The sequence below is a fragment of the Cherax quadricarinatus genome, chromosome 74 (assembly GCF_038502225.1).
Source record: "Cherax quadricarinatus isolate ZL_2023a chromosome 74, ASM3850222v1, whole genome shotgun sequence".
Taxonomy (NCBI): domain Eukaryota; kingdom Metazoa; phylum Arthropoda; class Malacostraca; order Decapoda; family Parastacidae; genus Cherax; species Cherax quadricarinatus.
In genome coordinates, this window is record NC_091365.1 from 7,544,499 (window position 1) to 7,560,545 (window position 16,047).

General features: G+C 39.7%; 1 protein-coding gene across 5 annotated transcripts in view; it reads right to left on the reverse strand.

The window, feature by feature from the left end:
* Positions 1-12,216, reverse strand: part of Nsun2 (tRNA (cytosine(34)-C(5))-methyltransferase Nsun2) — a 28,557-nt gene extending 16,341 nt beyond the window's left edge. The window contains exons 1-8 of one of the 5 annotated variants that reach the window (XM_070100764.1): positions 12,082-12,216; positions 11,381-11,542; positions 5,994-6,118; positions 5,828-5,852; positions 4,197-4,369; positions 2,814-2,894; positions 1,880-2,115; positions 988-1,165 (exon numbers count right to left, since the gene is read on the reverse strand). In XM_070100764.1, coding sequence (XP_069956865.1) covers positions 988-1,165; positions 1,880-2,115; positions 2,814-2,894; positions 4,197-4,256 — 555 coding nt within the window. In that variant the 5' untranslated portion in view covers positions 4,257-4,369; positions 5,828-5,852; positions 5,994-6,118; positions 11,381-11,542; positions 12,082-12,216. Of the gene's footprint in view, positions 1-987; positions 1,166-1,879; positions 2,116-2,813; positions 2,895-4,196; positions 4,370-5,217; positions 5,564-5,827; positions 5,853-5,993; positions 6,119-11,348; positions 11,543-12,081 lie in introns of those variants that run through there. The other 4 variants (XM_070100762.1, XM_070100763.1, XM_053793266.2 and 1 more) reach the window with 4 other exon arrangements.
* Between the last annotated feature and the right edge of the window lie 3,831 nt (positions 12,217-16,047).

Consider the following 16,047-nt stretch of genomic DNA (forward strand, 5'->3'; position numbering starts at 1 on the left):
CATTAAATCTTAAATGATTTACTGTTAAACAATTACCTTTGTCCCACTGGTGAGAACCATTTATAGGGAGACACTAAGTAGCTGCAATGAAATGGCTAATAAAGCTTTTTTGGGCAAAATATCTATGTAACAAATTACAATTTCATGGTTCATACAAGATCTTTTTTTAACAAGGTTTCACTGTGGATAATTTCAGAGGAAAGCACAAAGCCATTCATGACATACAACACAGAAAAAGGTTTTAATTACTGCTCACTGGTGTTACTGCCAATGGACAAATGATCTTATGAAACTGTATGACTAGAAAAATTTTAGAAAACAACAATTCATGATTTGTCTTTAAATAATTTTTAAAACAACTCACTGATTATGCTAGCCATGAGAAATGTGACTGAAAAAAAGTGAATTTCATAAAAGCAAAATTTCCAGGCTATATATTATCCAAAATTAAAATTTTATAGAAACAGATGAACAGACATACGGAACATATGCCCCACATCATATCAGTGACTTGTAAAAACTGAAACACACTAGAAAGAGAATTTTCTGTACATGTGTGTTAATTCTCTTATAATACTATTCATGACATTTCACTATAAACATCTAGACTCAGCTGTCTTATTATTTGCAGTGAAGTAAATTCAAAGCTGGTAACTAAGTACAGTGGTACCTCAAGTTACGAACTTAATTTGTTCCAGAAGGCTGTACGAGTGCCGATACCGAACAAATTTGTTCCCATAAGGAATAATGTATATTAGATTAGTCCGTTTCAGACCCCCAAAAATACACTTACAAAAGCACTTACCAAAATACACTTACTTAATTGTTCGAGCTGGGAGCTGTTCGAAACTCGAGGTATCACTGTATAACGAATAAAGAAAAAAAAAAAAGACAGGTACATAAAATCGCTGCTATATACAGTACAGTATATATAGTACACAGAAAATGTAAAGAGAAAGCAGTTTCTAAATATCAGGCAAGAATTACCTTGTGATGAGGCTGAACATCAAGAACAAGTGGAGGAATCATACTGACTGCTTCCTGGCGAGATATGTTTCCAGTTTCAGTCTCAGAGATGAGGAACTGATGAAGCTGCCAGTATGCCTCACATCGACGGATGTTACGACGAGTTAAATTTAGCTGCCAAGCCAAATTATCTGGATACCTTGAAAGATGGATATAATGGTTTGTTACTTTCACTCTTAACAGCATTTCAAAACTGACTTTTAATTATTCTGATTACAAATGATAAACCTGGAACAAGGAAAGTACAACAATTTCATTAAGATTTCTGTTGAGGAACCAGATAAGTAGTGCGTAAACATGTAATTAGCACAATTTAGTAAATGTAGTACATGAAAGCACAAAAGGTAATGAAGTTAGCATTATTTTTTAAACACTGCATTTCTTTTTTTGTATATGATACACACTTTTTCTTTTCTTGGTAAAAATAAATTAAGATATGGAGACACTCAGTTTTGGTAAATTTATTTAGCATAATTTTGTCTTATATTTTTAGCAGTTGTTTTTGGATGAAATGCATAACTTTTTATGTGATAATTTAATGCACATATGGTGGGCTAATATTTTTAGGGGGGTGACAACAGTCAAAATTGAAAATCACAAATATTTAACTAAACTCTTAATTAATTTTCTATTTTAGAAATACAGCCTCTCCTCACCTAACGATGGAGTTCTGTTCCTAAGACCACGTCAGTAAACGAATTCATCGCTAAGCAAGGAGCATATCTCTAATAAACATTATTTAGATATGCATACTAGTCAAAATGTCCTGTCGTAAGTCCGAGTCATCGGTAAATGAGTACATCGTTAAGTGAGGAGTGGCTGTACTACCTACCACAAAGGAAATTATCCCTACCATGGCAAACAAACAGGTTTCAAAGGTTTTACTGGTTCCTCCCCAGCATCAAGCTCTTCTTGGGTGAGTTCTGGTGGAACAAGTTGAGACAGAGGCTCAAAAAAAGTCTTCTTCATAACATGCAGCAACGAACGAGCCATATTTTTGTTCCCAGTGAGACGAAATGCAGCAGGCAGGTTCTCCTTCATACACACAATGAATGCATCCCACTCCTCCTCTGGGACAATCTTCTGAGCCTATCAAATCAGAAGACCGAACAAAACCATCATAATAATTATCCCATTTGTATACATATACAATATTCTTTCAAACTACATATGCAATATTAAATATTTTTAGAAAGTTAAATAAGAAGCCATATAATGTCATATGATCATAGACATAATAGAGGCTCTCTTTGCACTGCAACCCATTATTGTAAATACATAATCTCAATGTACTACTCGCAAAGAAATAAATTTGAAATTTGACTTTCGCCACATTATACTGTGTGTTATTTATACACACACACTGTATACAGTATTCTGTGTATTTACATGCACACACTGCATATACCATGTGTATTTATATGTACAGTAGATCATCAATTATCCAGCAATTGGTTATTTGACTTTCAACAGATCTGTGAAGCCAGCTTGCAGAGTTGGCTTCACAGATCTATATTTCACAGATCTATATTTTATAAAAGGATAAAAGGTAAAATACTGAAGTATTCTGTACAGGAGATGAATTTACTGCCAGAGAACTTGCAAATACTAAAGGATTAGTTTTAGAAGTATACTGAATACTATAGTAAACTATACTGTAGACTAACATTTCTTTACTACTGCTGAAGCTATAGTAAGGTATAATATATGAGAACAGATTCAGTCATATAAATTTTATACTGTGCAAATATAAAATACTATAAAGTTAAAACAATGCATTACTGTACCTTATAGTACGTCTCAAAATCCTTATTTTCTCGTATGAGTTCTTCATAATTAGTAGTTGGAGGCCTTTCCTTTTTGGGACGCTGAAAAGACAGTACAAGTCATATTTAAAACCTGTAAATTATTACACTCATTTGGGCCCCTCAAAGGTAGCTCCTTGATGCTGGTGAGGGGACTTTTGATCTAAGGAATTGGATCTACGTGCCAATTCCTTGAATCGAGAGTGAATGCATTCCATTCTTCCAGGCATTGTATGACCCCTATAGGTTTAGAGCTCCTTGTGAATGTAATAATAATAAAACATTGATAAGGTTAAGCTCATAAGCTGACTACCTTCCATTGTCAGTTCCTGGGATAATGGAAGGCAGTCAGGGTCAATTCAAGGAAAGGAAGGATAGGTCCAATTCCTTGGATGACTATAATTCATTATTTTTATTACATATTATATAGGATTTCATCATTGCTTAGTAGCAGCGCTGTATAGTCCTTGTGGCTTAGCGCTTCTTTTTGATTATAATAATAATAATAATCATTGCTTAGTTAATCTTAAGTTAATTTTAAGCCAGCCCGTAATGCTATGCATAGTATAAGTGGCTTTGGCATACTGCTCTTATCTGTATTTTTTTTGTACCTCTGTATGTGTGCACAAATTGGAAATAAATAAATAAATAAATAAATAAATAAAAAGAAGCTCTTAACCCATATGGGTCATAGTGCCTGGGGAATGGGAAGCCATCAGGTTTGGTCCAAGAAAGGTGCTCATGGTTTAATTAGTAGCAGCCTCAGCTCACAGACTGAGGTTCGTTCTCTGTATGAGAGGAAACACTAGGCATGTTTCCTAACACCGTCTGTCCGTGTTCACCTAGCAGTAAGTAGGTACCTAGGTGTTAGTAGACTGTTGTGGGTCACATCCTGGACAAGAAGATTAAAGGACTCCACTCTAAATAAGCCAGAGTCAGATGACATGGTTTTACTGGGTTATCTTGGTTTACTAACCATCTAGGTTAGTAATCAGAAATCTTGTTTTCAGTAAGTTTATTTAGATACAGGTCCAAAAAAAATATAATTATCACACATAGTAGCGTATGTGTAAATTACCTAGGATAATCCCAATGTTAGACAATGTGACTCATCTCCACTGGGGTCCTTGGATCAAGAGCCCCCTAACTGGCATCAAGCACTTCTCTTGAGGAACAGTAAGTTTATCCAGGCATAACCGCAGTCTTTGTATGATCATAATTCTCTCACATTGTGTAAATTACCAAGGAGAACAAGAAAAAAAAGTATAATTTGACTTAACATTAGAGATTCTAAGCTTAAAAAACCCACTATTTTACATCCACTGTGTTACTGACGATAATGAAAGCAACATAGGATGGACTTACCTGCACCCTGTTCTCGGCTCCCTCCTTCATTTTGTGCTGTTTTTTCCATTTTCTTCCCATATTTTCGTAGATTGAAAATTCAGATAGCGAGCGCGTGTCCACTTGCTTGTGTTGTTGTTTGGAAGGAAAGATTCACACAGCCCGAGGACCGTCTCAACCATAACACTGAAGATCTACCAACGAACACAGTGGAAATATATCATAGGATCCCGGTGGAAATAAGTCTAGGGCTCCAATGGAAATAAGACAGGGACCCCAATGAAAGTCAAGGGCCCCAATGGAAACAAGTCAAGGATCTCAATGGAAATAAGTCAGGGACCCCAGTAGAAATAATTTTATCTGATTTTTTGGGTTATCCTGGGTAATTTACATGTTACTAAATAAACTCTTATCATTTAGAGACGTGCAATTTCATTATTTTATTAGTGTTATATAAATATGCATAATTTTGCTAAGTATTTGATCCAAATCTCTTCATTGCTAATAATGGCATCTCTAGTCTTGAGATAGTATCCACATATTGCATTTGGCATTAATAATAAAGGTATACAATAGCGATAAATGATGGAAGACACCATTATTATTATAATCAAAAAGAAGCGCTAAGCCACAAGGGCTATACAGCTGGAAGACACCAAATGTATATGCTTTATGACAGAAACGTTTGGTTCCCGAGAACTTGGTCACTCCAAATGTAAAAAGGGTAAGAAAATATAAACTTTTTAGTAAATAGCCAGGCTCCTGAGTCCAGAAGTTTTGTCTAGTGTCGTTTCACTTGACCGTATCTGTTGGTGGACTAATTGATGCTTGATTCATGATCATGTGTGTTAAATAAGATTTTATTCTGAATTAAACCCGGGGGAGGGTTAGCCATCCAAAATAACTCAATAATGTCATTGCGTCATCTGGGACGGTTAGTCTTTTTTTTACATAGGGTTCTTTTAATCTTCAAGTGCAACTCATAAAAGTCGACTAACACCCCAATCGAGAAGGGTTAACCGGTGTAAGGAGTAATGCTTACAGTTTCACCCTGGCTGAAGAGCAATTTCTAAACCCTCAGTGCACTGAGGCCGCTATGATCAGGGCCGGATTTAGAGAGCGTATGACAGAGCTGCGCCAAACAGCCTGGGAACAATTTATCAATGGTCTCAATGATCACACCCCATTTAGCCGGGCACGGTGGGACACACCGAATTAAGGGTAATAGAACTGGTCAGATCGCGCACCCTCATCCCTTACATAGGGGGAATGAGTTAGTCAGTGCTTGAGCTGCCACATCTAGCTATGACAATCTTCCCAGTATCACACTAACACAGTAACAATACTGTGTTAGTCCCTTAGTAATTGCCAAGTGACAACTTTCCCCTTCTATTCCCCTCCCCATCACCCTCCCACCAGTAACAACTAACTACTCACCCCCAAACCCCTCCGCCAGCAGCCAACCCCCCGACCCTTCCCCTAACGACCTTCCCCCTCCCCACAAACAACCACTGACGTCATAACCCCCCTCCCCACAAACAACCACTGACGTCATAACCCCCCTCCTCCAGGTCAATGGCGCCTTTAGCCATGGAGGTCAAGAATAGTGGCGCCACTAGTCACTCCTCTGCCATCCACCACACTATCAATACCTCCAGTTCTTCCAGTTCCATCAACCTGTGGTAATTTACAAAATTTGGATTACTCTATTTTCATGGTAATTTTTGATATATCAGCTTTGAAAATATTTTAGCAATTTTTCTTTCTGCAAACTGTTGAAGAAAGCATTTTAAATACCGACTACAAACTGTCGCTTACTTCAGTTCATAAATCCAGTAATGTCCATACTTTTATCTTTGCAGATAGTTGTGGGGTGTTGCTGTTGCTGCTGCTGCTGACATCACTGAAGACTTGCAGCTGCCCACATGGACAATATCTTCAACCTGCAAGATTCGATTAACTTAAGAACATTTTAATTAATGTAATAAATTTATCACAGTAAAGAAGTGTTCGAGGAACACACAGACGAGCTTCAACTGCTGTATTTGTCAGCAGGAAAACATTCACACAATTCGGGAGCTTTAAGCTCGGGGAAAAAAAAAAAAATATATACCTACCCCAACCCTACTAACAATAGTAGTAACGAGGCGGATAGCCTCAATACTGCTATTAGTAGTAGTTTGAGTTATGATACATTTTTAAAATTTCATGAAAACGTTACGACACTGGGTATTGGACAGTCAGTTACAACACTATCTTCAGTGCAAACGCTTCCACGTGAACAAGAGTCTTCTAACACAGGCTATTATGATCGCCTCTTGTCTCCAGTGTTCTGTCTTGTCAGGAGGATTCTGCGGCAATTAAGAAAGTTGGAGGGTAAACTCCGTAATATACAACTTACCTGGAGAGAGTTCCGGGGGTCAACGCCCCCGCGGTCCGGTCTGTGGCCAGGCCTCCTGGTGGATCTCAGCCTGATCAACCAGGCTGTTGCTGCTGGCTGCACGCAAACCAACGTACGAGCCACAGCCCGGCTGGTCAGGAACCGACTTTAGGTGCTTGTCCAGTGCCAGCTTGAAGACTGCCAAGGGTCTGTTGGTAATCCCCTTTATGTATGCTGGGAGGCAGTTGAACAGTCTCGGGCCCCTGACACTTATTGTATGGTCTCTTAACGTGCTAGTGACACCCCTGCTTTTCATTGGGGGGATGTTGCATCGTCTGCCAAGTCTTTTGCTTTCGTAGTGAGTGATTTTCGTGTGCAAGTTCGGTACTAGTCCCTCTAGGATTTTCCAGGTGTATATAATCATGTATCTCTCCCGCCTGCGTTCCAGGGAATACAGGTTTAGGAACCTCAGGCACTCCAAGTAATTGAGGTGTTTTATCTCCGTTATGTGCGCCGTGAAAGTTCTCTGTACATTTTCTTGGTCAGCAATTTCACCTGCCTTGAAAGGTGCTGTTAGTGTGCAGCAATATTCCAGCCTAGATAGAACAAGTGACCTGAAGTGTCATCATGGGCTTGGCATCCCTAGTTTTGAAGGTTCTCATTATCCATCCTGTCATTTTTCTAGCAGATGCGATTGATACAATGTTATGGTCCTTGAAGGTGAGATCCTCCGACATGATCACTCCCAGGTCTTTGACGTTGGTGTTTCGCTCTTTTGTGGCCAGAATTTGTTTTGTACTCTGATGATTTAATTTCCTCGTGTTTGCCATATCTAATTGAAATTTCTCATCGTTAAACTTCATATTGTTTTCTGCAGCCCACTGAAAGATTTGGTTGATGTCCGCCTGGAGCCTTGCAGTGTCTGCAATGGAAGACACTGTCAAGCAGATTCGGGTGTCATCTGCAAAGGAAGACACGGTGCTGTAGCTGACATCCTTGTCTATGTCAGATATGAGGATGAGGAACAAGATGGGAGCAAGTACTGTGCCTTGTGGAACAGCTTTTCACCGTAGCTGCCTCGGACTTTACTCTGTTGACTACTACTGTGTTCTGTTAGTGAGGAAATTATAGATCCATCGACCGACTTTTCCCGTTATTCCTTTAGCACGCATTTTGTGCGCTATTACGCCATGGCCACACTTGTCGAAGGCTTTTGCAAAGTCTGTATATATTATATCTGCATTTTTTTTTGTCTTCTAGTGCATCTAGGACCTTGTCGTAGTGATCCAATAGTTGAGACAAACAGGAGCGACCTGTTCTAAACCCGTGTTGCCCTGGGTTGTGTAATTGATGGGTTTCTAGATGGGTGGTGATCTTGCTTCTTTGAAAGGGTCCTAAGATTTTTATATGGGTTGTTAGTGCTATCGGTCTGTAGTTCTTTGCTGTTGCTTTACTGCCCCCTTTGTGGAGTGGGGTTATGTCTGTTGTTTTTAGTAACTGTGGGACGACCCCCGTGTCCATGCTCTCTCTCCATAGGATGGTAAAAGCTCTTGCAGTTCTTGATGAACACTGAGTTCCACGAGTCTGGCCCTGGGGCAGAGTGCATGGGCATGTCATTTATCGCCTGTTCGAAGTCATTTGGCGTCAGGATAACATCAGATAGGCTTGTGTTAACCAAATTCTGTGGCTCTCAAAAAATTCATTTTTATCTTCAACTCTCAGTCTGGTTAGCGGCTTGCTAAAAACTGAGTCATATTGGGACTTGAGTAGCTCACTCATTTCCTTGCTGTCATCTGTGTAGGACCCATCTTGTTTAAGTAGGGGCCCAATACTGGACGTTGTTCTCAACTTCGATTTGGCATAGGAGAAGAAATACTTTGGGTTTCTTTCGATTTCATTTATGGCTTTTAGTTCTTCCCGCGATTCCTGACTCCTATAAGATTCCTTTAGCTTAAGTTCGATGCTTGCTATTTCTCTGACCAGTGTCTCCCTACGCCTTTCAGATATGACCTCTTTTAGCCGCTCTGTTATTCTTTTCCGTCGCCTGTAAAGGGAGCGCCTGTCCCTTTCTGTTTTACATCTACTCCTCCTTTTTCTTAGAGGAATAAGCCTTGTGCATACATCGAGCGCCAAGTTAATCTGTTCTAGGCATAAGTTGGGGTCTGTGTTGCTTAGTATACCTTCCCAGCTTATATCAGTTAGGATTTGGTTTACTTGGTCCCACTTTATGTTTTTGTTATTGAAGTTGAATTTGGTGAAGCCAAACCTACTCCTAATATCCCTTATACTGGAAAAAAAAAAAACTACTGAATCAAACCTGACTTACATTGAACCCCCCTCCCCCCCTTCAAACTATTTTACATATATGCACATTTACCCAAATAAAATTTCCCATAACTAGATAATAGATTATCCATAGGGGTTATGTTAGGCAATCAGGTTTGATCCAAGGAAGGGAAGGGTACTTGCAATTGCTTGTATCAAAAAACCTTCACTAGTACAAAGACATCCCCTTGAAGGGCATCCAAATTTAACATGAAGGTAATGATTCTAACTAAGACATTGTATTTCCCCTACACTTCCATGTCCCTCATAGCACACTAGACTAACAACCAACACTGGGTTATCTAACCCGTTGGAGGCCTGCCGTATACCAGTTTAACACACTCCTGTGCTAGCCTGAATTCATAACCTACCTTACCTACCAGTTATGGCTGGCATCCTAGGCACATCCTGAGGACCAATACATTCAAGCCCCCTCCCCCACTCTCTACCTCTCTCTGGGTTTCTAACCCAGCAGGGTTAATCCTATTCCCACTAATACCAATCTAAATCACCCCCCACCCCCCGTAACTATACTCATCAACATCAGATATTAGTGAATCCTTTCTGGCGACTAACACTTCCTTTCAGACGAGGTTTTCATTATTTTTATCATTAACATCTGCTGTCAGCAGTATTAGACGTCACTACTTACAAACTATCAAACCAACTGCAATTCTGAACGCTAATACTTTTATGTTCAGAGGAACCTGACTGCCGCTTAAATTTTCCAAAATGACGAAATTGTGTAAACTCAATGAATCAATATTTAACTTTGCAGTTTGGCCAAAGGCATAAAATACGTAGAACACCCACCACAACCACTACCCAAAGCCCGAAACCCACCAAAATCCCCACAAAAACCACGTGCAATAACAGATTCCACACAGCTTCTGAAGGTCGTTGGTGGGTTCCAAGGCCCACAGTTCTACGTAATCTATGCCTTCGGGGGAGATTACTCTCCCCTGCTATATGCATTCATAATGCATATAGCAGATTCTCCAGTTCTATACCTTACCTATCCGACTTACCACCACCTAATTCTATAAGTTATTTTGATTGTACGTCTACAATTTAGTTTCTACTGTTATATATATAAACCACAACTATGCAGCGTACTCCAGGTATTGGCCTTACTAATTTGCAGAGCAGTGGCGGCGCAAGGGGGGGGGAAGGGAGGTAAAGATCAAGGGGGGTCTGGGTAACATCAAAGGGGTCTAGGGAAGATCAAGGGAGGGTTTAGGTAAGATCAAGGGGTCTACAAAGTTTCTGTAAATATATACTATATAACCCAATTTCAAAAATTCTCCCCCCACCCCAAGACGCTCTAATAGACTCGAGTCGTAAGCGCTAAACCCACAAGGCTATACTACTGAAAATATTTTTGGGACTTCAAAGCATAAAATTACTTGGCCAGGCCCTCTACAAACCTATTGAAAATAGATGTGGTTAATTCCACATTTCTGAGGAATTTTTATTGATTTTTCCTGCTATAATATATTCTGCATAAGGAAAATGTATCCTGTCATGTGGAGCTAAAACTTTGGCTGTGTGGTTTTAAAAAAGAGGTTAGGCAAATGAGTAGTTGAGTTAGACCTGCCTAGCATGAGCCAATAGGCCTGCTTCAGTGCTCATTTCTTATGTCTTGGTAATGGATATGCCTGATTTAATAGGCTTTCCTTACACCCGACATCAGGACCTCTACCATTATCCTCACTACACTAAACTCTATAATTATTAACCCGGTAGATTAACACAGAATTACACAATCAAGTCAGGATAACATCTTTATCAGGGTATTTATGCTCCCCCACCCCTCAAGGAAGGTTCCTTGATGTTGGTGAGAGGCTCTTGATTTAGGGAATTGGGTCTGTGCTCCAGTTCCCCGAATTAAGCCTGAATGCCTTCCACATCCCCCCCAGGCGCTGTATAAGCCTCCGGGTTTAGCGCTTCCCCTTTGATTATAATATGCTCCCCCAGGATGCGACCCCTACCAGTAGGCCTGCTGCAGTGTTCCTCCTCTATATGAACAGTGGTAATGGATATAAGGGAACATGCCCACTTATGCCCGGGATCGAATCTCGGTTCTTCAGTTGACGCCACTACCAACTGAGCCATGACATTTCACACATTTCATCTCTACTTCCTACAATCTTCCAGGATGGGTATATAGGCAGCATAATGAAGATATTACACTAAAACTTCCAAAAATCTAATCAATCTTCAAGTCTAAGTTTTACAACCCATTTCTCCATTTTTTATTTCCACATCATTCAAGGTAACCTATAGAATACATTCCTCAATATTTCCTGGCCAGAGATTTCATCTCTGGTCGGGAGATAAGCTAATACTTCCCACTAAGGTACTTCTTATATCAATTGCATACAATCTTTCCTATACTCTCCCCACCACTTTCACACCTAATACAATCACTATCTGCTTCAATAACCAAACTTTAGTGGACTTATAACCTGGAAATACCTTACAAGTGGGCCCTGCCCACCTCTAACGACGTCTCCGACTGCTGCATCTCCATATAACACTAAATGTTATGGGTCAGACCATTTACTAGTGTGGTTGTCTCCACCCCTCAGACTGGTCAAAGTTGCTGTGTTGATCAATGTTGCAGCAGACACAGTCAGGCACAAGACTTCAGTTAAAACACCTGAAATAAAACATCCGCATTAAAACCAATAACATTACACACATTTATAGGCAAACATTACCATGTAATATAAACTAGTAACATTACTGCCTGACATATACCCAGTAATGTTTAACATAGTAAGTAAAGCTATCTTTTTCTTTAATAAATATTTCTTTCACATGGACCTGATGACTAACAATTTGTTCACATGGAAGCCTATATCTAGATCACAAGGCGCAAGTTCCTTGGATCAAGAGACCTTCAATAAGTTATTTTTCAATAATGAGAAAAAATAGCCCAGAACTGGATACACCATTATGGGTTATGTAACGCCTAGTATGAGAGTTATAGTTTGATCAGAGGAAGGGGAGTAGCTCCAGTTCCTCGCATCAAAACCCCTCCACTAAGGTCAATCACCCCCGCCCCCTTCCAAGACATTAGACCCCCAAAAATTAAGGCTAAAATATTAATAATTTGACCAAACTGGTGGTGGGGACCAGGAGCTGCAGCTCAACTCTGCTGTTGTACTGACAAATACGTCACCAGACAATACTTACGTTATGTAGGCGTGTTAAAAGGATGAAGCGGTAAAACCGGCGGGGGTGGCAGAAGGAGAAGCAACACATCCATTCCGTACGACCACTGAAGTTCAACTGACCTTTAGTAACCTTGAGGTTGGTCATTGTCCTAACCTTTACTATAACACTATTACTGATAACCTGACTAACTCCACTACCACCACTAGATGGCACTACTACACCACCACACTCACCACTAGATGGCACTACACCACTATCACCACTATATGCCACTACTACACCACCACTATCACCACTAGATGCCACTACTACACCACTAGATGCCACTACTACACCACCACTAGATGGCATCACTATCAGTACTACTAATGGTGGAGAGCTCAACCCGTGGGGGTCATGGACCACTTGGGAGGATAAGTTCACTCCCAGGTGGCATAGATCACATTCCTTGGATGTGATCTATGCCACAACCCAGGGCCGGATTTAGACCTTGGGGAGGCTGGGGCACTTTAGGTTTGGGGGCCCTCAACATGGAAATTAAATTGAATTACAAATAAGAAATGAACTAAAATAAATGATAAACAGCAGTTTTCGAAAAAAAAAAATATGTTAGGTTTCGAAGAAGACGTTTGATTTTATTTTTCTCAATTTTATTGACTAAGAATAACTGAATATAATTTTCAATTTGTAATATATTCCATCTACACTGTATAATAATAAGATAAGATTTCGTTCGGATTTTTAACCCCGGAGGGTTAGCCACCCAGGATAACCCAAGAAAGTCAGTGCGTCATCGAGGACTGTCTAACTTATTTCCATTGGGGTCCTTAATCTTGTCCCCCAGGATGCGACCCACACCAGTCGACTAACACCCAGGTACCTATTTGCTGCTAGGTGAACAGGACAACAGGTGTAAGGAAATGTGTCGAAATGTTTCCACCCGCCGGGAATCGAACCCGGGCCCTCCGTGTGTGAAGCGGGAGCTTTAGCCACCACTTTCGGTATCTATATGGTGGCAGTTGACCAAAAGGACACACAGTTTTCTCTGACAGGAGACCACATGGCTGAGTCTGAATCACATGGTGGTGCTTCACTGTCCATGTCTACACAAGTATCTGTAGAATGTGGTTGTGGTGATTCATCACCTTTACTATCTTGATTTGGTATGTTGTTTTTATTTTCTGCAGATGTACTTGAGAATGTTTTATCACTGATTTCATCATTGCTTAGTTAATCTTAAGTTAATTTTAAGCCAGCCCGTAATGCTATGCATAGTATAAGTGGCTTTGGCATGCTGCTCTTATCTGTATTTTTTTGTACCTCTGTATGTGTGCTCAAATTGGTAATAAATAAATAAAATAAATAAATAAATGCGGGTGGGTCCTCAGAAGAATCATCTGGTAGTGGTACTGGTTCTTCATTAGTAGCTTCTATGTTTTCGAGTAAGGAAGCAGAGAACAACTGAAAGGCGTGTTGTCTTTGCGAAGACCGCAGCATTTCCTTAACTTGATTCTTTGGAAATCTTTCTTTTCTGAGCTCCTTACAACTGAATTTTCTATGGCATTCTGGGTCTTCTGAAAAAACAAATATTCAGACTTTTTGACATTTAGTGACAATGTAGCTAGTGACACATGCACACACACGTGTGTGTGTTTGTGGATGTGTGTGTGTGTGTGTAAGATGTAATTGCAAAACGATGATATATCGCAAGCCTTTGTGAGCAACACACAGATCTAAAACACAGACACCACTGCACCACTCCATTGCCTAGCACTAAAAGTGGTCGACGAACGCACAGACACATAGCTCCAGGCCACCAGTTGACTCATTGGTCATTGACCTCTACACTGACATTAACCAGTAATAGCCCTTCTGAGGTCGACATAGCCAATCAAAGCCATACACACAATAGCTACCTCGCACACACAGACACACGCACACGCACACGCACGCGTGTGTACACCCTGGTCACCTCTGACCTCATGGTCTGGTCATTTACCTCTAAACTGATGCTAACCAGAAATAGTTAAGTCAAGTTATTCAAAGGGAGAGGGGGTTGGGGGTACCCTTTCTATTTTCTGATGTCCCACACACTCTTTATTTGTTAATTCCCTTTATTAATTAAACTAATTTTTTTATTATTACCTTTTTGTTTTAAACGAAGTCCTTCGTATGGGGGGCCCTTCTGGCAGGAGGGTCCGGGGCAGTTGCCCCCTTGGCCAACTTATAAATCCGGCCTTGGCTATGATCCGAGACAGTTACATAGAAATCTCTGATTTCTATGTAACTGTTATGAGTGCAACCTTATTTTTAACAGGGTGGACTGGTAAACCAACAGAAGGCCTCGGTCTGATGACATAACTGTAGTGGCTGGATCATCAACAGGACTAAGACTCGGGTCAGAAAACACTCTACTTGTTTCCTGACGATTATTATTTTTTTTTTTTTTTTATATTTTATTTAAATAACTGCTTATACATAATACATTGTATGACTTACAAAACAAACCACGGTGAAATATAAAATAAATGGTACATACAGTGAACTTCATACCTCTCCGAACATGAAATTAAACACCAACATTACAAACTAGTCAATAACCCTAACCCCATCCACAGTAACTTTATAGAAGTACTTAGTATTGATGACAATACATACATACACATACATATATATATATACATATACACACACACACACACATACATATATATAAATTAAATTAATATACAACTCAGATCGGTATACAGAAAAAATACATATAGTTTACTTGCATGTCACAAGTACTTGGCTAAACAGGAGCATCATACCTAACACATACACCACAATAATGAAAACCCAACCTTCCACATCCTTACAATACAGAATTTTATAAACAGAGCAAATACAATAATGATTATAGTATAAAATTAAAAACCATACTAGATATTACAAAACCTCTAGTACACAATCCCGGTACATTTTAAGAACCCATAGATCAAGGCCATATTACAACCATATACATAACCCCACAACCATATACATAACCTATAAACCCTCCTTTTATAATAATCATTATTGCCAGTGCAGACACAGCTGACACTTCTACCCCCCCCTCCCCGTATGTACAGTCCCCGTTCTAAATAACATACATTGAATTATCCTAATGAAAGGTCACACCCTGACCTCATCAAAACCTAAAAGTTGGTAGTGCATGAATCAAGACAAAAACACAAAATTTACAGACTCAAACAGATATGAAACTTTACATTCATATACACCTACACTGTAATAAGTAGAAGAATATACACCACCGATATGATATCAAATATTAATGTTAACCATGAATTACAAAACATTCAAAACCTTGCATATAGTGAAGTTCACACTCAAAATGCAAGATAATACACCACTTGCCACATTAGCGGTACAATACTAGGCTATGTAAATTATTTAAAGAACCCGAGACTAAAAAAAAAAAAACTAGAGTAGTTATAAGAATAAAAATTTTGTGTTGATACCAACGTGCCAATCTAATTACTTAAAAACGAGATCCTAAGGGCTCGGTATCCTGGCTTTCAAGGAAATTTTAAACCCAGTGAACATAACCATCAGGCTTAGAAATGTAACCCTGGAAATCACACTTATATCTCACTATGACAAACATTCTCGTGAAACATGGCTTACCATCCATACCTAATTCTCACTACCTTCCTCTTACACACTACATCAGTTCCAGATAAACCAAAAACCACCCCCCCCCTTTACATTCCCCCATAGGGAGACCACTCCTTTGTCCATCCTCAGGGACCCCGCCTAAGGGAACCCACAGTGAGATTCCTATAACCTTCCGGGAAACTTTTTTCCCAAGACGCCCCATAAACCAACTTATTCCTACACTTCGTCCTATAGAATCTGGCCGCCAACGCTTTTATCCTCATATCACCCCTTAATCCCCTCATTCCCCATGAAATGTCCAGATAATCCACTATGATATACATTATA